The 22139-nt window shown below is 38.7% G+C and overlaps 2 protein-coding genes across 2 annotated transcripts; both read right to left on the reverse strand.

Moving 5' to 3' along the window:
- Positions 1 to 392: 392 nt before the first annotated feature.
- Positions 393 to 1411, reverse strand: LOC149236819 (alcohol dehydrogenase 1-like). The gene is made up of 5 exons (XM_089369044.1): positions 1372 to 1411; positions 1263 to 1286; positions 1065 to 1180; positions 865 to 911; positions 393 to 588 (listed from the first exon to the last, which is right to left on the reverse strand). Exons 1-5 carry the CDS (start codon positions 1409 to 1411, stop codon positions 393 to 395), a joined length of 423 nt encoding a protein of 140 aa, XP_089225170.1.
- Positions 1412 to 10942: 9531 nt separating this feature from the next.
- On the reverse strand, positions 10943 to 20308 carry LOC149236820 (cation/H(+) antiporter 20-like). The gene is made up of 3 exons (XM_089369045.1): positions 20248 to 20308; positions 11459 to 11650; positions 10943 to 11337 (listed from the first exon to the last, which is right to left on the reverse strand). The coding sequence occupies exons 1-3, from the start codon at positions 20306 to 20308 to the stop codon at positions 10943 to 10945; spliced, it is 648 nt and encodes a 215-aa protein (XP_089225171.1).
- Between the last annotated feature and the right edge of the window lie 1831 nt (positions 20309 to 22139).

The raw sequence follows: 22139 nt of genomic DNA on the forward strand, positions 1-22139 counted from the left end.
AAATTACATTCAGGTGTAAAACGGGCGGTTCCTAAATGGTTAAGGTAGTCGGCATCCTCACTTTTGTATCTGCGATTCCACAACAAAATAAATTGTGAATAAGAATTTCAATCAAGGGAACGATCATGGATGATTTTATTATTAATAGTCCAGGAAACCATAACTTTAGAAATTGGATAAAACAGTATACAATGTCAATTATATCCTTTTAATGATCTCTTTTTCACAATCATCAACAAATTACCCTCAAAAAGTCCAGAAAATGATTTACCTGTTGAAACCACACAACTGAGAATACAGACTTTGTTAAGAGGAGCCTCTGGATTAATTTGGGCAACACAACTGACATGCACAACTGTAAACTGTCTGAAAGTGGATGTGCCAAGGAAGTGCTAAATGGGTTTCCCATTGATTGAAAACCTCGACTTCCCGTCATTTATCATAACCCCCCTGTCAGTATTAATTCTTAGAAGATCACACATGTTGCTTTCGTCTGACTTGCAGTGTCTGCATTCTCCAGTAAATAATGGAAGCACACAGTCACCCTCCTTGAGGTCAGTCACCCCTTCTCCAACACTCTCAACAACTCTGTGTCAAGCAACAGAACTATAGTTAGTGACCAATGAATTACAAGAAAATCACTGTCCCTTTTCCCTTTTGAAATTCTACATGATGCCTGCTAGTATGACTAATTAATTTCTTTGAAATCCTACATGCCTGCTAGTATGACTAATTAATTTCTTTGAAATCCTTAATGCCTGCTAGTATGACTAATTAACTTTTTTGAAATCCCACACGCCTACTAATATGACTAACTAATTTTTTTGAATACATAGAACTCATGGGCAAGAGCAGAGTGCATACCCAACTGCTTCATGTCCCAAAATGCGGGGAAAGAGAGGAGTTTGGCCCTGCAACCAAAGCAGTATCAGTATCAGTCATTCCATTTCACTGTTAAAAGCAATATTTGTATGTGTTATACAGTACATTACAATTGGAGATGTGTAATTAATATCCTTCCTTCAAATTTTCTTGATGTTTAATGATAATTATTCATAGCATACCTTTGCTCCCCAGAAATAAAGGTCTGTATGACACAAGGCAATATAATGCACTTTGATTCTCACTTCCATTGCCTGTGGAGGAGCCACTTCCACTTCTTCAATCTTCAGAAGCTCCCCTGCACCCCATGCAACAGCAGTTGTAACAAAAGTACAAATCAAAATATATCATATTTCAAGAAGCATAAATTGCACACATACAGTTTGCATAAATCCAGCTTAACCCTGAAAATCAATTTTGCCATGAAATGATATACATGAAATAAAAAGAATGTGGCCATGACTCCTTGCACTGAACTGAAGTAGTTACCTTTGCATTTGATAACCTGGCCTGCAGTACAGCTCGCCATTTTCCTTTCTGCCCAAACAAACAAACTTACTTTTGCCTTTCGCGTTGGTGTTACAGGAGGCAGAGATGGATCCTTAATTTATATTCTATTTCCTTTGGAATTGCCTTGAGTGAATGATGTTGAATTGCTTGTTGATGTAGAATCGTTTTTGATATCTTGACACCGGGTTTGATATCTTGAAAATCTTCTCCACAGAGTTTGGGATTGCCTATAAATGCCTCTCTGAATTTACTCAAGCTACTGGGGACTGTTCTAGATAGTTGATTGTTTGATAGATTTAGGAAACTAAACGTAAGGTTGGCTAAAGATGCAGGGACTTTCCCCTTGAGTTGATTGCTGGATAGATCAAGGTATCTGAGGTTTTGACACCCATTTACATAGGTATTTCCCCAGAAATATCATTTCCTTTCAAGTTAAGCTTTGTAAGTTGTTTCAGAGACCCAATACTCGACGAAATGTTACCAGAAAGTAAATTTACTTGCAAACCCAATACATCAATATTATGTATCCCATAAAGCACATCTGGTATACTTCCTGAAAATTTATTATTGCTAGCATTGAAAACAGATAAAAGCCCTACCTTGGCAATCTCAGATGGAAGCTTACCTGAAAACCTATTACAGTCAATTTGTAGGTTAGATAAATTTATAGCATTCCCAAAATCTTTAGAAATTCTTCCTTCAAAGCTGTTAGAACTGAGATGTAGCAGCGAAACTCTTGGCAATCCCCATTCCAAAATAAAAAATATCAGTTTTTTACCTTAATCATCGCTATTCCAAAATATTTCAGAAATCAAAATAAACCCTGCAAATAAAAATGCAAACAAATTAGCCTACCTAGAAGTATGTTCTCTTTTGTATTGCATTTATGCTAAAAGGAAATGAAATGCAAAAAAACAAGGTGATATTGCATATGAAAATAAATGGATAAAAAACAACGTGACTAGAGAACTTAACTAGTGAAACAGTTGAAAATGGTTCTATCGAAGCCGCGCCTCTGCTCCAACTCGCCATTTTCTTTTACTTGCATCATAATGTGTGCTCAAGTTGGAGATTGAATTATTAGCCCCATGTTTCAAGCCTTTTGATCTTCGTTGGACATACACAAATCGGAGGTATGCTCTAATCCATAAGGATGGTTGATTGGATTGTTATCGATCCGTGTCGCATATGAATGAAAATGATGAGGCTTCATTGGGTTGAAAAAGATTTGATCTTGAATGCGAGATGCCAGCAAAATGATTGGTCAGAGGCGCGTGCAGATCAATGTATACCCATTGCCAGAAGAATTTTGTCATCTGTGTTCCTTGAAATGAATTATTATTCAAACATGAAATTGGTATCTGAAATCCATAAAGAGTTCAATAACTGTTGTTTTGAATACTTGACAAACCTCCAAGAAATGGATTTGTTCTCTAATTTGGGAACTTGAAGAATCTTCAATTTGAATAACTTTATGAATCTTCAAACACATGACTTCTCCTCGAGTTTGAAGATGCTTCCAAATGCTTTCACAATGAAATTTAATTTAATATATGGCAAGTCTATGTATAATGAAATTTCATAATTTTCATGATTCCATATTTTTGAAAATGAAATTTAATTTGATATAGAACGAATCTATCCATAATGGAATTTGGATGTGGACAAATATCTAACTCGTTTGGATGAAATGGTAAAAGATTTTGAAAAAACAGAGTTGTTTTATTAACACAATTCAAGATCTATGCACAGTAGTTGTACTCCACTTTGCAGATGATTCAAATTTTTTGATAATGGTATCTAACTTGATACAGTATAATGGAATTTAATGTGCCACTTTGCAGATGCATCCACATATTTTTTGAAGATGGAATTTAATTTGATATGGGGCACGTCTATGTGCAATGGAATTCAATGCAATTTTTTACAAATTGACCATAGAGTTGCATAAAGAGAAGGATAGAAAATAGGGGCATGTGGGTGGAAATCGTACTCACTGTTTGGATGTTTGGAGTCATAGGAAAATACAAAGAGGGAAATATGGATGAAAATCTCGACTATTGCTGCTAACTCTTTGAGACATGATTTCTTATGGTGATCCAGGGATGCGCTAGGTTGGATTGTGTTGAACCCTTCAGGTGGTTGAAGCGATAACCTTTAAGATGGAATGCGCTGAACACTTGAGTTAGTTGGAGAAAGTTTAAGGCTCTAGCTACTACAAACTGGAGATGGTTGAAGGGATAACCTTTAAAATGGAATGTGCTGAACAATTGAGGCAGTTGGAGAAAGTTAAAGGCTCTAGCTGCCCCAAACTGGAGAAGCTGTAATGTATTGGGAGAGCATACGAGTCATATGTGGTATAAAATGAATTGCATCCTACAATACTGTAATGTCCATTACTATGTATTTCATTTTTCCAACACTAATTATTCAGCACAATCTCTCCATGTGAAAACAAAGTACTATTTAATTTAAATTTTATTTATTCACCCATGTTGATGATGATCTTTTCATTATACTCCTAGTGTTTTATGATGGTTGATTTTGAGAGAATGTCAATCTTTTTACTTCGGTCCTACTTCTAATTTAATAGTTATGGACAATGAAAGATCGGCCACCATGCGTTGTTTTGATAGTATAGATAGATTGTTTTCATACGATTTGGTTATGGATAATGAGAGATGTGCTGTCACAAATTGTTCTCATGGTAGATACTGTCTATTTGCAAATATCCACCATTTTCATGGTATAGTTTGACATTTCAAGCCCAAAGTTGTTATATAAATGCATTTCCAGACTAAAACACCAAAAATTAACATTGAAAAACAATTGCAATCTAGCAACGTTATACTAGTTACAAAAAAAAAGGAAGGGAACTAGGAAGCCAGTAAACAATAGAAGCCATATTTTGGTTTTTTATCCAAGTTGAAAGATATTGTATGAAATCATGACACACATGGTTCTTTTTGTCTTCGCCTAGTCCACATAGTTAACCAGGTATCCCATGGAGTTGCAAATTTGTATTTTCCAGATTCATTTGTCCTTTACAAATTTCTCTTATCCATCGCTATTTACAATTTTCTAAAAAATATTCTTGGGAGTTGAAAGTAAGGGCTTTTGTAATTTCAAATATTAAAGTTTTCAATTTTAAACTATTAATGGTTTCCTTCCATATAAAATTATAATGATAGTGATCTCTGAACGTCCTTCTTGATCAAGTCATGTTAAGGTTACCTTTATGATATTTATTAAAGTTCAGTTTGATAGATCCTTGTAATGTGTTCGGAACTCTATCCTTGGGGAATGGAACATGAACTCTGTAAGGGCCATTTCAACTTTAGTGGGTTACTCTCAAATTTTTGTATCTTATTTGCTCTTCAACTAAAAATATGGTTCCAATATATGAAGTTGAAGCTCCTGGATTTAAATTTTCAAAATATGATTTCAACTTCCAAGAAATGAAATTGAAGCTCCTAGAATACAATTTTCTTTGGAGCCCAACTCCATGCTACTATCACTGGAATAACATTCGCACATAATTTTTTTCCAACATGTTGTATTTGCCTTTTTGCATAAGAAAATGGAAGGAAATATATGCGTGTATTTTTAAGTCAAAATTAAAATAACCATAAACAACACCATGAAACTTCTTGTAAATTACAAATACGACTATTCAATAGATAACATATATCAGTAGAAAAAACCAATTGTAGAGGGATATTGTTTCCACCCAGATGTAGAAATCCCAAAGACTCACCCCAAGTTCAAGGCGAAAATCTGATAAGGGAAAACTCTCCCCAAAACAACAACAATGTGAAATCCAAATCCAAAATAAATGAGCATCAGAATATTTCATTACAACGAAATAGATCCCAATTATGTCTCTGTAAAAGAAGGGCATCAATTCATAAAGTAATCAATCAATCCCTTGCAGTACTTAGCCATCGGAAAGGAAAGAGAAATGTTGTTCCTACACAATGAAAAAAAGCCCCCTGAATCCAAAAATATTGTGATATCCATCACCACTTGAAATGAACTGCAATGAATCCCAGTAGAGAAATCTGTATCATATGAAATGACTTGCAATTAATCCCAGAAAATTGTGATATCCATTGTCATATCTTTCATGAGGGAAATGTGTATTGTCATATGAAATAATTTGGAGTGAATCCCACAATATTGTGATGTTCATTATCATCTATGTCGTTTTGCCAACGCTACTTGTCTGGTTGAGCACAATCTCTTTTTGTTAATTCACTTTATTTTTCATTCATTCATCCATGGTGAAGATGATCCATGTTCATCTTTTTACTTCTGTAGTGCTAATTTTATATTATAGTTATGGGTAACAAGAGATGAGCCACCATATATTGTTTTCATAGTATGGACGGACTGTTTTCATAATATTGAGTGTTCTTATAATGACGTTGATACTCTTAGAATATGTCTTCCAGGAAGAGGAGGTTGAAGTGTAGACTTTAGAGTTAGGCTTCTCTCCATCCTCGTCTTTCTCAGTAATAAAAAATTTCAAAATTTACATTAAAATTATAAAATACTTGTAATTTTATTGAGGCGCCCCAATTTGAAGCAGTGGATCTATACTGTAAGAATCTGCAGGAACAGTGCTGCCGTGCCACCTGACAGAAGATAAGTTTGTAATGCCAGGTAATAGACATGTGTTCATGAAGTTAATCTGTTCTGATCAATAGCACCGAAGATAACATGCAGAGAAGGATTTGATTTGATAGATGAAATAAAAGCTTTGTTGGAGAACAGATGCAGAGGAATCGTCTCCTCTGCTGATGTTCTCATATTGGCTACTCATGCTACAGTTGCACTGGTAAGCTGTCGATATCAAACATCTTCCTAAAAAACAATGAATTTAGATGCAAAGGCAATATTTACAACTGGAGAAATGTTGTTCCAATTCAACTTTTTAACAAGAACAGCTTCTCAATTTTGTTACTTTTGTTCTTTCTCTTTACATTCAACATGGGGAGGACATGAACATCCATCCCAGTTATTTTCGAACCTGCAAAGTAAAGACTAATTTTCTTTTTAAAAAAATGGACTGAGAATTGGGATGGGACAAATTGGTCATCCTAATGTTGTCACACTGAATTTTATTCATGAAGATGCAAATACTTTGTATCTTGTGGTGAAGCTATGCTCCGAGGGACGCCTGATCGATGACATGTCCAAAAACGGATGCTACTCTCAGCATTAGGCTGTAGAATTGATCAAAAACTTAATTGCCACTGAAAAAGCAAAGGAGTACCGTCAGTCGGTAAATGATATATGCTGATAAGTAACAGTGAACAATGACATGCTTTCAAAATTATGTGTATAAGAAGATCTTTATATTAGATTGCCACCAGCATCTCTTGCTTGAGCCTTTTAATTTTCTAAGTCTTTTTGCTCAGCTTCAACTCCAACTCCATTTCATTTTTGATAGTGGACTCGTTTTGAATGTTGGCTTATAATTGAAATGCTTTTGTTGCATTCTGGTATCACAAAGCAAAGTCCTGGCAAGGAAACAAGGACAGAAGTACTGTGTAGAGGTGTATATTTCCTTTCCTCTATCCAATAGAGGGGTGCTTTATTTTTTGTGTCCCCTGATGTGAGATTTTAGCCCTTGGGCCCTGAACTCGTAACATTTTATGGAATCAAACTTAATACCATTTTTAATGTGAAGGAAAAAGAGGATTTACGGTTTATGTTTTTGTTTGGTGCTTCTTATTATGTGAGCAACTTGTGTTTCAGCCCTTTTATATATTCTTATGTATATCATATCTCTCTTATAATTGGAGACCTTTTCCAGCCATTAATTCTTGCTTGCTTTTCCAACAGCTAAAGTTTTGGAAGATGGAACTTCAATAACAAGGTATTTGTCTTTTAAAAAATTTTGCAAAATCTGATAGTAAGTTGGTGAGAGTCAGATTGCTGAATGGTCTGTTTAACAACAGTCATGGGTGCAACGCATTGAGATGCTACTTACACATATATGCACATATATGTATCAGGGTCTGAATAGTGGAGACATGTAGAGCTAGAATACTGAGCCGCCTTTGATGAAGAGTTTACTGTGTGATGAAGAGTTTACCATTTTGAGGGCTCATGTTTACCATGCCTTATCCTTCAATTGTTTCCTTAATAAATACTGAGTAGTGACAATAAACTAATACTGAGTAGTGACAATAAACTAATAGGTCTTTTCTACTGAGCATGCATTTGCTCTTGAAAATAGAACAAAATGATGCCCAAAATACCAAAATATCTTGGATAAGTGCCATATCCTAACCATTTAATATGCTATAATCATTCATCAAAACATCCCTTGAAATCTTGGAAAAGTAAACTGAAAACAACTCTACAGAAGGTACCATTTCCTAGCCATGCAATCATTCATCATGATTACACTTGAATGAGCTTAGGGTTAGATTCTATAATTGGTAAAAATATCCCTCAAGTACTTAGCAGGAGGCCAAGTTCTATGTATATGTGTGACCATATATCATTGTCAGATTTCAGGTGTACCTTACATTACAGAGCAGAAATAGCAACTCTGCCATTACAACCAGCTATTTCAAGTAACATATCATACACAGATTTGAGGTAAAACCCGTGTAAAGATGCATGACAGGGTGGCACAGAGTAGGGAATAATTCTAATCAAAGGAAACATTCCCGTTGTCATACAATGAACTGATATGTTGCTAATACTATGCACAATTTTCTTTAGTACAAGCATGGTGAGGCAAATGCAGAGAACAAGTGAGAACAATCAGATTGCTATGGGGCTGGCCTGTATGCTGCCCCTAGCATCTACAAAATACATACAACATCCTCTATACCAGGTATATGATAACTTTTGGCAACCCTCTGACCATAGAATCAATCAAAAGGAGTGTCATACACATTTCTCACTAAGAAGCAACCACCACTGGCTTCTATTAGAAGAAGACCGTCCCACTGGCTAAACATACTCCCTAAACTCATACACAAATAGCAAGTTGGTGAGAGTCGAATTGCTGAATGGTCTCTTTGAAAACAGTCATGGGTGCAATACATTGAGATGCTACTTACACATATATGCAGATATATATTTCAGGGTCTAAATAGTGGAGACATCTAGAGCCAGAATACTGAGCCCCCTGTAATGAAGATTTTACCGAAGAGTTTACCATTTTGAGGGCTCATGTTTACCATGCCTTATCCTTCAATTGTTTCCTTAATAAATACTGAGTAGTGACAATAAACTGATAGGTCTCTTCTACTGAGCATGCATTTTCTCTTGAAAATAGAACAAAATCATGCCCAAAATACCAAAATATCTTGGATAAGCAAGCTGAAATACTGAGCAGTGTCAATAAACTGATAGGTCTCTTCTACTGAGCATGCATTTTCTCTTGAAAATAGAACAAAATCATGCCCGAAATACCAAAATATCTTAGATAAGTGCCATATCCTAACCATTTAATATGCTATAATCATTCATCAAAACATCCCTTGAAATCTTGGAAAAGTAAACTGAAAACAACTCTACAGAAGGTACCATTTCCCAGCCATGCAATCATTCATCATGATTACACTTGAATGAGCTTAGGGTTAGATTCTATAATTGGTAAAAATTTCCCTCAAGTACTTAGCACGAGGCCAAGTTCTACGTATATGTGTAACCATATATCATTGTCAGATTTCAGGTGTACCTTACATTACAGAGCAGAAATAGCAACTCTTCCATTACAACCAGCTATTTCAAGTAACATATCATACTCAGATTTGAGGTAAAACCCGTGTAAAGATGCATGATAGGGTAGCACAGAGTAGGGAATAATTCTAATCGAAGGAAACATTCCCATTGTCATACAATAAACTGAAATGTTGCCAATACTATGCACAAGTTTCTTTAGTACAAGCATGGTGAGGCAAACGCAGAAAACAAGTGAAAACAATCAGATTGCTATGGGGCTAGCATGTATGATGCCCCTAGCATCTACAAAATACATACAACATCATCTATACCAGGTATATGAGAAATTTAAGAATGATTGAGTAGAAAACAAATGAAATCACTCCATATGTCACTGCCAAAGGCATTGGAATGAGGTGCCTATATTAACTGTTCTTAATACTTATGCATGGAAAAATACTCATAATAGACAAAGGATCATGGGATTCCTATGCTGAGCTCTGTATGAACCCTACAAATTTGGCATTATCTTTTTTTTTTTTCTACAATTGAGAATCTTGGGCATTCCAAAGAGGATAAGTAGGAATTATCGAATTTAGAAATAGTCCATAAATACAACCATGAAGGCCATTATTAAATAAGGACAATTAAGAATTGTTTGTTGCTTCATTAACATCATATTTTCATAGCCGTATTTCTGCAATATTCATATTTCTTGCCAAAACATTAATTGACCACTCAATGCTAAGTAAATGTGGTTGCATGTATCAATGACTGAATTCTAACTATTGTCGCTCATCGCGAGTGAGTCAGTCTCACCATGTAACATCCAAAAACAGACCAAATAGAGGCCATACTATAGCATTTCCATGACCTTTTTGTATTATAACATTAGTAGACAAATAACTATTTCAATAAGATGTACATGCCACCTCTCCAATAAGTTAAAGATGTACTACATGCAATCACCTTTTGTTAGATGCAGCTTCCTGGTTGCTCTTTGTGTAAGATGCACTTTGATATTACTAGAGCAAGAAGAAAATATATTCAGATGGTAGAAAAATCCAGCAGAATATGTACAATATTCTTCCATCATTGTCTGAGAAGTAGCAAGGGCTTTCTTTCTAAGTTAGGTAAGAATGTTTGGTCTTCATCATCAAAATTAATCCCACTGAGGTGGGTTTAAAAGTATCGACCATGATTGCTGGCAGTCGGAATGTTGCATGATGCAGCACTACTGAATGTATATGTTTCACAGCATTGTCGCCAGCAGATCCTTCGGTAGAGCACCATCTTTTCCCAGTATGATCCTTGAGGTTAACAACTAACTTGGGACCTGCAAAGTAGGCTCACTATATATCAGAAGCAAACAGTGGACACCATGTTCATTCCATATTAAGAGAGCAGACAGTGGAAACCATGCTCATTCCATATTGAGAAAGCCATAAATCAGAGCAATACCCCTACTTATATACCCTCTTGTATAGCCTAGCTGAGGGGATACCACCGTATTAATTCATGTCTAGTAGTTAGCAAGGTTATGCCCAGTTATTAGTCAGCTGTTAGCAGAACGATTGGTTACTTTATGGATCTACTTGAAAATGTCTTTTATAGTTCGTGTTTAATTATGTTAGAGTGATAGGTTCATTGGGTTAGAGAGGAAGTACGTGAAACTTTTAAGACGCTATCTTAGAGGTGGATCCACCAAGATATTGTAAAAGACCAATTGAAAATAATAAAGTCAAGAGTATTTTTCGAGACATTGTTATCTATATGGAAATAGTAAGGAAGATAAACAAAAGTGAAAGTTATCAAGCCTAAGCGATCATACCTTGTCATGTGAGGAGACTCAGGCAGATTAAATGCTGATAGCGCTTGTCGAGTCAACGTTTTTTGAGAAGGGCGCTTCATCAGTATGAATATCATCATGTTGCTGAATCACTAATATTGATGCACTAATTGGAACAGTTGGTGAGGCCAGCAAATCCCCAATTGGACCTAGTTCTAGACAGTCCACAGTTTGATCTGCCAAGTCTGCCACTAGCAGGGATGGAAAATGCCCCCTTCCCACCAAAAACAGGTGGTACTTGTTGTTCTTTGCAATTGCCAGAATTGAATGCACCGTTTTGCTGATCACCTGCTCTTCATACACAATGGTTTTCCTTGCATCACTACCATCAGATGAGTGAGTTTTCTTCGTGATAGGTACTAAGGCATCTTCATCCAGAATACTTTCATGCTCTCTATTCCTTTCTGCAGTGGAAAATTTGTATTTTTGTTGTGTCTCATGCTCATGGGCGAGCAGAGGAGTAAGGTTGACGAGAGTGTCGTTGAATTATGTTCCAGGCAGGAACCTTATGACTGAGCGCAATGCCTGGATGCTCTACCATTCTTCTTCCAAACACCAGAGCCTCACGATCATCTGGACCTCTAAAGAAGAGAACTGCAATGTTATGGTTTACATTGGAAGGGGCCAACTGGGACTGACCCTCGAGGCCCCTATCCACCAGGATGTCGACTGAGCAGGGTGAGTTCTTCAATATCTTCTTGTTCACCGTCCTGAATCCTAGGTTCACAGACTCAAGGACACCATCAACGCGCTAGTATTTCTGGAAAGGGAGGACGATCATGGCGGCCCGTTTCTAGTCCACAATTTTGCAGATATCATTATGCATGTCCTGAAATTGAGAGATTGCTATCATGGGTCTAATTTCCACTTTGCTCAGCTGTCCATACGCCTAGAATGCAGCCACAATCTGGTCTTCTTCTGATCGGTTGTGGTTCCAAAATGAGAGACCATTTTTCCTTGCCTTGTGAACCATCATGATGGTAGAAGACCTTTCGGACAACTACACTAGGTGCATAATGTAGAGGTGCAAGGCATATTTTCCAACCCCTCTGGAGGCCTCTATTAGGTTTATCATGGCTGGGATGTTCCTCGAACCATGTACTCTTATCCAGAAGATACGGAAATCAAGGATCAAATATATTGCTCTATTAAAGAAATACAAGATAGGCAACTAATACGCAATTCATTCATCGCAGAATCTAAAAGTAAAATAAGCTCCAAAAGATAACCTCAGGGATCATACTGGGAAAAGATGGTGCTCTGTATGTCTATGCCCATAATACTAGAAAAACTAGTAATAATTTAACAGAAATAAGAGGCCCTACAATATGGGGGGCTGCTGAAAATTTCTTTTGTCGCTCATTCAGCTCTTCCCCGGGTGCTCTGCCTCCGAAAAAACCTAGTGAAGGTTTCACGAAGCCTTCTTATTGCTCAGGTTTCTAGGGGCCTTTCCTCTTTCTTCAAACCAGCAAATCCAAAAACCCTGTAACATGCATGATGAAACCGAAACGGTATTGAAACTGAAACTGAAACGGTATTGAAATTGTTAAAATTGTGAAACTGTGTTAAAAATATATTAATCTGACGGCACATTATGCTTGAATCGTCTAACATTTGATCGGATGGTACAGACTTGTGCCAAGTGGCAATTTGGGGACGTTCATTTCAGAAGGAAACGCCTTACGACATAATGACAATTCCTACCCGTATAATAGTAGCGAATTCTCTTTTGTATTTGAAAAAATTGTGCTTGGAGCAGATTTCAGGTGTACATAATTTTGCTCACGATTGGAGCAAATCGCAAAGCGTATATAATCTTATATCAAAATTAGACCACAACACTTACAAATACCAAACTTCCCCACCAAATTATTAGACCAAATCATCACTACTGAAAACTAACCATTTGAATTAGGTATTTTCTGCCATGAAACCACTTATCCTTCTTATATTAGTTATCCGCAATCGATTGTGGATAACTTATATATGACTCAAGAAATCTGCTACACGAACTTGGTCTTCCTCAATTATGAAAGCAGAAGGTATATAGGTGGCTACTGCATAATAAAATTGTGTTGATTTCGTGTAAGTTGGTAGGTGTCGCGTGTGGTAGATTGTGGGCCATGAGTTGTCGAGTAAAATGTGCGGTAAAGTTGCATGTTCTAAAGGAGAACTATGTGACCGTATTAAGAGCATATTCCGAAGCCATTAGCTCGTTTGTTCACTTCTCGATAACTAAGAACGAGCGAATGGCTAAGGAGTTATAGATGGCCAAGCAAAGAGGAGAACTAGTTACAACATCCACTCGAATAGACTCAAAGAAGGCAATACTAGATGAAGTATTTCCCATTGAGACAGTCATGCAGACGTTTTATTCCAAGTTTGGTACCATGCATAAAAATGTTGTCCATCTCAACGGTTCGCCGCAGTGATGTGCTAGGGGAACTCATATCTTGTCAAACGTGCATATTGTTGGTTATTACATGCAAACATGGACAATGAGATACAAGGGAGCCCTGTTACACTTGCCCAATATGATGAAGCCCAGAGCGGTTGGGCTGAAGGCACACATCTAAATTCAGATCCGGAACTATGAAGATCTCCCGCAACTCATCACTAGCTTGCAGGCTTCCCATTCACAGGTATTTAGGAGTATAGATGTTGTTGTGCGTGCACATGCAATCCCATCTATGGGGACACTCATTAAGGCAAAGACAAAGGCGCAAGTCCAATTGGAGCTTGACTCATACTTTGACAAGTTGATGTGCATAGCTACAAGCGCAGACTTGGTGATTAGTGTAAACAACATGCATCAGTGTGTCGCTGGTCCAGCCGCACTCAAGACAATGATGCGCATGTTATCAGGCGAGTTGGACATAGGAGCTAGAGCAGTGTATCTAGATGCTACAGAGGGAAGAGTTCGTTTCCAGAAAGATGTCACCATAGAGTACACAGACACGATCGCAGACTACCGAGCTTGGAATCAATTCACTACTCTCGACCACTGTGAGGATTTCGAAGAGTTGGTCTTCCCACAGTTGTCCGAGTCATAGTGATGTCTTGCATGGCTTGCTCAAGCCTATTTTATCTCACATGGGTACATGTTCGGATTGTATGTAACATCTTATCAAGTGGAAGTTCAAGTGTCGATAGTTGGATGTAACAGTGATAGAGTAGAGGAAGAGTCATGAGGTTAGACGAACAGTCACAAAGAGGAATGTCAAGGGCCACCCCGTCCTTTGTTATATATAGTCCCTCATATTTCATTGTATAGACTTTTGGTCAATCAAGCTTCTGATAGGAGTATTTTAGAGAAAGCTTGGAGAGTATTATAATGAGGCTTGGCTTCTCCACTATGTAGAACTAGTATATCTCTTTGGAGGAGCAGGCGGCAGTGACTGTAATGCTTTCCTGTGGGAACTAGTGGTTGGTCATGGTTGTATTGTATGACTGGAACTTTCACTTCTTAATATAACAGAGCGAACACATTTCATGCATATGTCGTATTGTATTTCAGTTATCTTGTTTACTCTAAATGATATATGTATATGTTTGCTTACGCATGCATGTATGGCTTTCCTATATAAGTATGTATGAATTTTACTGAAATGTGTTGTTGGTTTAACCATCACTTTGGATTGCTAGCTCACTTTCCTTCCAGTTTGTGATGCATCTTTGCTCGTGTGTTCCCTTCTTAACTCTGTGCTTTCACATGTTTCCAAGGGGCACACTCACCTCACCCTCCATGTGTTAGAACCATTCATGCACCTTCCTTGACTTGCTGCATATGTCACACCCTTGCTACCAACATGGAAATCTCACTTGCCTCTGCGCGCAACCGCGATCAAGGTGATACTATACAACCCACTGCTAGGACTCCTACACCAAACGATCTGAGGTCTAGTTAGGTCTTTTTACCAGGGAGATCCCCTGACATGTTGGTGGGTCCAACATTGTCAACATTTTTGGCACTCGAAGGAGGGCCAGATGACAAGTTGTGTCCTCTCATCCTGTTTTGAACCTCTTCACATCTATCATGGATTATGTTATACTCACCCCTCCACTATGTTTTCCACATGCCGAACCTCTCGACATGACGAAAGAGTTTGTTGATCTCTTGTCCGAGTTCACATATGATGGTGAAGGTGAAGTGGCCTGGCCTATGTTCTTACAAGACTTCCTTGCCATGCTTGACAAGGCAGATGAATGTTCTGATGAAGAAGCCAGCCTACTTCTTGCATACACTCTTCACAAATTCCCACAACGATGGTGTTGCAATCTGTCTCCTCGCAGCGTGCACTTACTTGAGCAATTTTGTGATCTCATTGAATCTACTTTCCACCATTTTGATCCAGAACCTCTTGACTAAAAACTATTACAATAATGGAAGACCCCGCATAAATCACATATGGAATTTTTGGAACGCTTCCGTGTGTTGCAGGTTCAAGCTCAGAAAAGTCAGATGAAATTTCCATATCTTTGGGATAGATTCGAATACTGTCTTAACAAATCAGTCAATCCCAAGAAGAAGTTCGAGTCCAAGCCTCGCTCAGCATACTTCGATGATGGAGCTGCGCAATCACAAATGAACATGGTCATTGTCACAAGTGACTTTCCATCGTTTCCTCATCAAACAACTCCACCATCATAGAGTGATGTAGGAGAGCAAGCATACACATTTGTTCAACCGTCACATCCTCCCGACATGGCTCCTTCCAATTTATGCGCAATCTTGGTTGTGAATCCTTTGGGTTATCACATGCATTTTGTACCTCAACCTCCGTCTTCATACTCAGATGATCCTCCAAATTGCAATGTCTTGTGTTCTTCCGTTCCAGGCTCTACACTTGTTGTGAACAAGGATCAAGCTATCGACAAAGTTGGTGTTGCACAACCAACCGGTGCTATCATTCATGAAGAGTATGATTGGGAGGTTGAGCATCAATCCTCAGCAAATGATTACTTCCTTATGTCCAAGCCTCCTCCATGTTTTCCTGACATCTATGGTGATTTTGTTATCCATGATTTTGCATGTGTATCTCCGTCTGCGGATGCACTCGTTGTTGGTCATTCGTAGAACACGTTGGATGTCAGTCCATCATCTGACAATGAAGAGGATAAATTCTTCATTGAAATTCCACTTGATTTTTCATCTACTTTTTCTTGAAACACAAAAGGTGATATTTTTCACTTCTCATCTACCCCTCTTTTTGATTCACCAGATCATAAGGATGCCGATAAAATCATTGATTTTGATGATCATAGTTGTCATGATCTATTTAATCCTGTATTCGATCACAATGATGATTCTATCGTAGTTGATTTTTCGAAGCCAACTATTTATTATGATCTATCTGTCGATGAAGTCGAAACCCCATGGACTATCGAGGCACTTCAACCCGAGCTGATGGTTATGTTAGGCCCTTGCTGTCGTGAGGTTGGTTTCGCTTCCGATCAGCAAATTGCTGAAACACCCAAGGCTCCTCATCACTCATCTGTATGCATTGAAGATCAATCTCACACACAGATCATGCTTCCTCCACTCGAACTACATGATCCCATCACTCATGCATTTGAGGAATCTTACATAGCAAGCACACATGCACGACACAAGATGTCTTTGTTTCTTTCATTTGCTTGCATGTCATAGTCAACAGTATGCGTATGCTTAACAATTGCATGCAGTGTCCCATGACACCGTGATAAGTCCACGGATTTCATGTCATGCACTTGTGCTTAGGTATGTTCTATGGACACATTTAAACTTGGGGTGTGTTTTTCTTCATTGTTATATCTTTCTTGTTTGTTGGTTCGCATAGTTGTGTTGTCCGTGAACCATGCCTTCACCAACATGGGTCGACCAACATGTCGGTGGCTGCATTGGAAATATCACTTCATGTGAGAAAACCCATGCACTGTTAGCTTAGGAGTATGAGTATTGTTTGCTTTTGGTTTTTTTTCTTACATGTGTGTTTGCTTCTTACCTTTCATGTTTGTTTGCTTGCATGCATGTTTGCTTACTCGCTTTTCTTTGGCATTTACTTCTGCTTCCGCTTTGTTTTGTGTATGTTTGATTGTTTACGTTCATAGGTTAGTTTCACATGAAGTTTTGTGTGACTCTTGAAACATGCTAGGTAAAGTACAAGAGAAATTGTGCAGTTATCAATACTTGGTTATTTGTCATCTTACCTCTGTATGAAGAACTTGTTATCTTCAATCCATGATACGTTGATGGAAAATGCGTACTATTCGAAGTGAACCTTGGTGAAAACACAACGCTTGTGCGCTAACTAGTGTCACCTATTTTAGTCGGTTGTTTTGGGTTAACCCTTGTCAGCTTAGTCAAGTAGAGTAAGGTGAGGGCAGAAACCTTAACAAGCACGTTAGAGGTATATATACATTACTTCTATGAAGGAACAACCTCTTCTGCTCTCAATAAGTCGGGATCCTTCTTCCACCTCTGAATGAATAAGTACTATGCACAATTATGAAAATGAAAAATGAAAAAGTGAAAAAGTGAAAATTTTCAAAAAATGAAAAATAAATCAGGTGAAAGAAGAGAAAGGCTTCCTAAGAAGAGAGGCGATGAAAGTAACTCCGTTGGGGTACTGACCAGTCTCACTAGCAGCAGAGCGACGCTTGTGTTCCTGCATGACTTCGCTCGGGTACTATCCAAGCCTATTGGCAGTGGAGCAACACCAAAGATGAAGCTAAACTCTGATGACCATACTGCTTGTGCATCAATAAACCCCTCATCCCCAATCGAAACAACTGCATTGACTTGGATTGGAATGTGTGTCGATCGACCAAGAGTTTGGGAGATGCTACATCCTACAATCAAGCAACTGTGGGAACCAAAACGAACATATAACTGAGCAATAATTTTGGAGGTGTTGAGACAGTCATGCGGACGTTTTATTCCAAGTTTGGTACCATGCATAAAAATGTTGTCCATCTCAATGGTTAGCCGCAGTGATGTGCTAGGAGAGCTCGTATCTTGTCAAACGTGCATACTATTGTTTATTACATGCAAACATGGACAATGAGATACAAGGGAGCCCTGTTACACTTACCCAATATGATGAAGCCCAGAGCGGTTGAGCTGAAGGCACACATCCAGATTCAAATCCGGAACTATGAAGATCTCCCGCAGCTCATCACTAGCTTGCGCGCTTCCCATGCACTGGTATTCAGGGGTATAGATGTTGTTGTGCATGCACATGCAATCCCATCTATCAGGACACTCACTGAGGCAAAGACAAAGGCACAAGTCCGACTGGAGCTTGACTCATACTTTGACAAGTTGATGCGCATAGCTACAAGTGCAAACTTGGTGATTAGTGTAAACACCATGCATCAGTGTGTCGCTAGTCCAACCGCACTCAAGACAATGATGCGCATGTTATCAGGCGAGTTGGACATAGGAGCTAGAGCAGTGTATCTAGATGCTACAGAGGGAAGAGTTCATTTCCAGAAAGATGTCACCATAGAGTACATAGACACCATCACGGACTACCACGCTTGGAATCAGTTTGCTACTCTCGACCACCGTGAGGATTTCGAAGAGTTGGTCTTCCCACAGTTGTCCGAGTCATAGTGATGTCTTGCATGGCTTGCTCAAGCCTATTTTATTTCACATGGGTACATGTTCGGATTGTATGTAACGTCTCATCAAGTGGAAGTACAAGTGTTGATAGTTGGATGTAACAGTGATAGAGTAGAGGAAGAGTCATGAGGGTAGACGAACAATCACAAAGGGGAATGTCAAGGGCCACCCCGTCCTTTGCTATATATAGTCCCTCATATCTCATTGTATAAACTTTTGGTCAATCAAGCTTCTGATAGGAGAATTTTAGAGAAAGCTTGGAGAATATTGTAACGAGGCTTGGCTTCTCCACTATGCAGAACTAGTATATCTCTTTGGAGGAGCAAGCGGCAGTGACTGTAATGTTTCGCTGTCGGAACTAGTGGTTGGTCATGCTTGTATTGTATGACTAGAACTTTCACTTCTTAATATAATAGAGCCAACACGTTTCATGCATATGTCATATTATATTTCAACTATCTTGTTTACTCTAAATGATATATGTATATGTTTGCTTACGCATGCATGTATGGCTTTCCTATATAAGTATGTATGAATCTCACTGAAATGTGTTGTTGGTTTAACCATCACTTTGGATTGCTAGCACACTTTCCTTCCAGTTTGTGATGCATCTTTGCTCATGTGTTCCCTTCTTAACTCTATGCTTTCACATGTTTCCAAGGGGCACACTCACTTCACCCTCCATGTGTTAGAACCATTCATGCACCTTCCTTGACTTGCATCATATGTCACACCCTTGCTACCAACATGGAAATCTTACTTGCCTCTGTGAACAACCGCGATCAAGGTGATACTGTACGACCCACTGCTATGACTCCTACACCAAACGATCTAAGGTCTAGTTAGGTCTTCTTACCGAAGAGATCCCCTGACATGTTGGCGGGTCCAGCATCGCCAACATTTTTGGCACTTGAAGGAGGGCGAGATGACAAGTTGTATCCTCTCATCCTATTTTGAACCTCTTCACATCTATCATGGATTATGTTATACTCAACCCTCCACTATGTTTTTCGCATGTCGAACCTCTTGACATGACGAGGGAGTTTGTTGATCTCTTGTCCGAGTTCACATATGATGGTGAAGGCGAAGTGGCCTGACCTATGTTCTCACAAGACTTCCTTGCCATGCTTGACAAGGCAAATGAATGTTCTGATGAAGAGGACAACCTACTTCTTGCATACACTCTTCGTGAATCCCCACAATGATGGTGTTTCAGTTTGCCTCCTCGCAGCGTGCACTTACATGAGCAGTTTTGTGATCTCATTGAATCTAATTTCCACCATTTTGATCCAGAACCTCTTGACTAAAAACAGTTACAACAATGGAAGGCCCCGCATAAATCACATATGGAATTTTGGAACGCTTCCGTGTGTTGCAGTTTCAAGCTCAGAAAAGTCAGATGAAATTTCCATATCTTTGGGATAGATTTGAATACTGTCTTAACAAATCAGTCAATCCCAAGAAGAAGTTCGAGCCCAAGCCCCGCTCAACATACTTTGGTGATGGAGCTGCGCAATCACAGATGAACACGGTCATTGTCACAAGTGACTGTCCGTCGTCCCCTCATCAAACAACTCCACCATCATAGAGTGATGTGGGAGAGCAGGCATACACATTTTTTCAACCGTCACATCCTCCTGACATGGCTCCTTCCGATTTACGCGACTCTTGGTTGTGAATCCATTGGGTTATCACATGCATTTTATACCTCGACCTCCATCTTCGTACTCGGATGATCCTCCAGATTGCAATGTCTTGTGTTCTTCCATTCTAGACGCTACACTTGTTGTGAACAAGGATCAAGCTATTGACAAAGTTGGTGTTGCACAACCAACCTGTGCTATCATTCATGAAGAGTATGATTGGGAGCTTGAGCATCAATCCTCGGCAAATGATGACTTCCTTATGTCCGAGCCTCCTCTATGTTTTCCTGACATCTATGTTGATTTTGTTATCCATGATTTTGCATGTGTATATCCATCTGCAGATGCACCCATTGTTGATCATTCATAGAACACATCGGATGTCAGTCCATCATCTGACAATGAAGAGGATAAATTCTTCATTGAAAATCCACTTGATTTTTCATCTACATTTTCTTGAAACACAAAAGGTGATATTTTTCGCTTCTCATCTACCCCTTTGTTTGATTCATCAGATCATAAGGATGCCGATAAAATCATTGATTTTGTTGATCATAGCTGTCATGATCTATTTAATCCCATATTCGATCACAATGATGATTCTATCGCAGTTGATTTTTCAAAGCCACCTGTTTATGATGATCTATCTGTCGATGAAGTCGAAACCCCATGGACTGTCGAGGCACTTCAACCTGAGCTGATGGTTATGTCAGGCCCTTGCTGTCCTGAGGTTGGTTTCACTTCTGATCAGGAAATTGTTGAAACACCCAAGGCTCCTCATCACTCATCTGTATGCATTGAAGATCAATCTCACACATAGATCATGCTTCCTCCACTTGAACTACATGATCCCATCGCTCATGCATTTGAGGAATCTTACGTAGCAAGCACATGTGCATGATGCAAGCTGTCTTTGTTTCTTTCATTTTCTTGCATGTCATAGTCAACAGTATGCATATGCTTAACAATTGCATGCAGTGTCCCATGACACCGTGATAAGTCCACGGATTTCATGTCATGCACTTGTGCTTAGGTATGTTCTATGGACACATTTAAACTTGGGGTTTGTTTGTCTTCATTGTTATATCTTTCTTGTTTGCTGGTTCACACAGTTGTGTCATCCGTGAACCATGCCTTCACCAACATGGGTGGACCAACGTGCCGGTGGCTGCGTTGGAAGTATCACTTCATGTGAGAAAACCCATGCACTATTAGCTTAGGAGTAGGAGTATTGTTTGCTTTTGGTTTGTTTTCTTGCATGTGTGTTTACTTCTTACCTTTCATATTTGTTTGCTTGCATGCATGTTTGCTTACTCGCTTTTCTTTGGCATTTACTTCTGCTTCCGCTTTGTTTTGTGTATGTTTGATTGTTTACATTCATAGGTTAGTTTCATGTGAAGTTGTGTGCGACTCTTGAAACAAGCTGGGTAAAGTACAAGAGAACTTGTGCAGTTATCAATACTTGGTTATTTTTCATCTTGCCTCTGTATGAAGAACTTGTTATCTTCAATCCATGATACGTTGATGGAAAATGCGTATTGTTCGAAGTGAACCTTGGTGAAAACACAACGCTTGTGAGCTAACTAGTGTCACCTACTTTAGTCGGTTGTTTTAGGTTAACCCTTGTCAACTCAATCAAGTAGAGTAAGGTGAGGGGGGAAACCTTAACAAGCACGTTAGAGGTGTATATACATTACTTCTACGAAGGAACAACCTCTTCTCCTCTTGATAAGTCGGGATCCTTCTTCCGCCTCTGAATGAATAAGTACTATGCATAATTATGAAAATGTAAAATGAAAAGTGAAAAAGTGAAAATTTTCAAAAAATGAAAAATAAATCAGGTGAAAGAAGAGAAAGGCTTCCTAAGAAGAGAGGCGATGAAAGTAACTCCATTGGGGTACTGACCAGGCTCACTGGCAGCGGAGCGACGCTTGTGTTTCTATGTGACTTTGCTCGG

The sequence above is a fragment of the Pinus tabuliformis genome, chromosome 8, assembly GCF_031772625.1.
Source record: "Pinus tabuliformis cultivar Carrire ecotype Pingquan chromosome 8, CPIR1, whole genome shotgun sequence".
NCBI lineage: Eukaryota > Viridiplantae > Streptophyta > Pinopsida > Pinales > Pinaceae > Pinus > Pinus tabuliformis.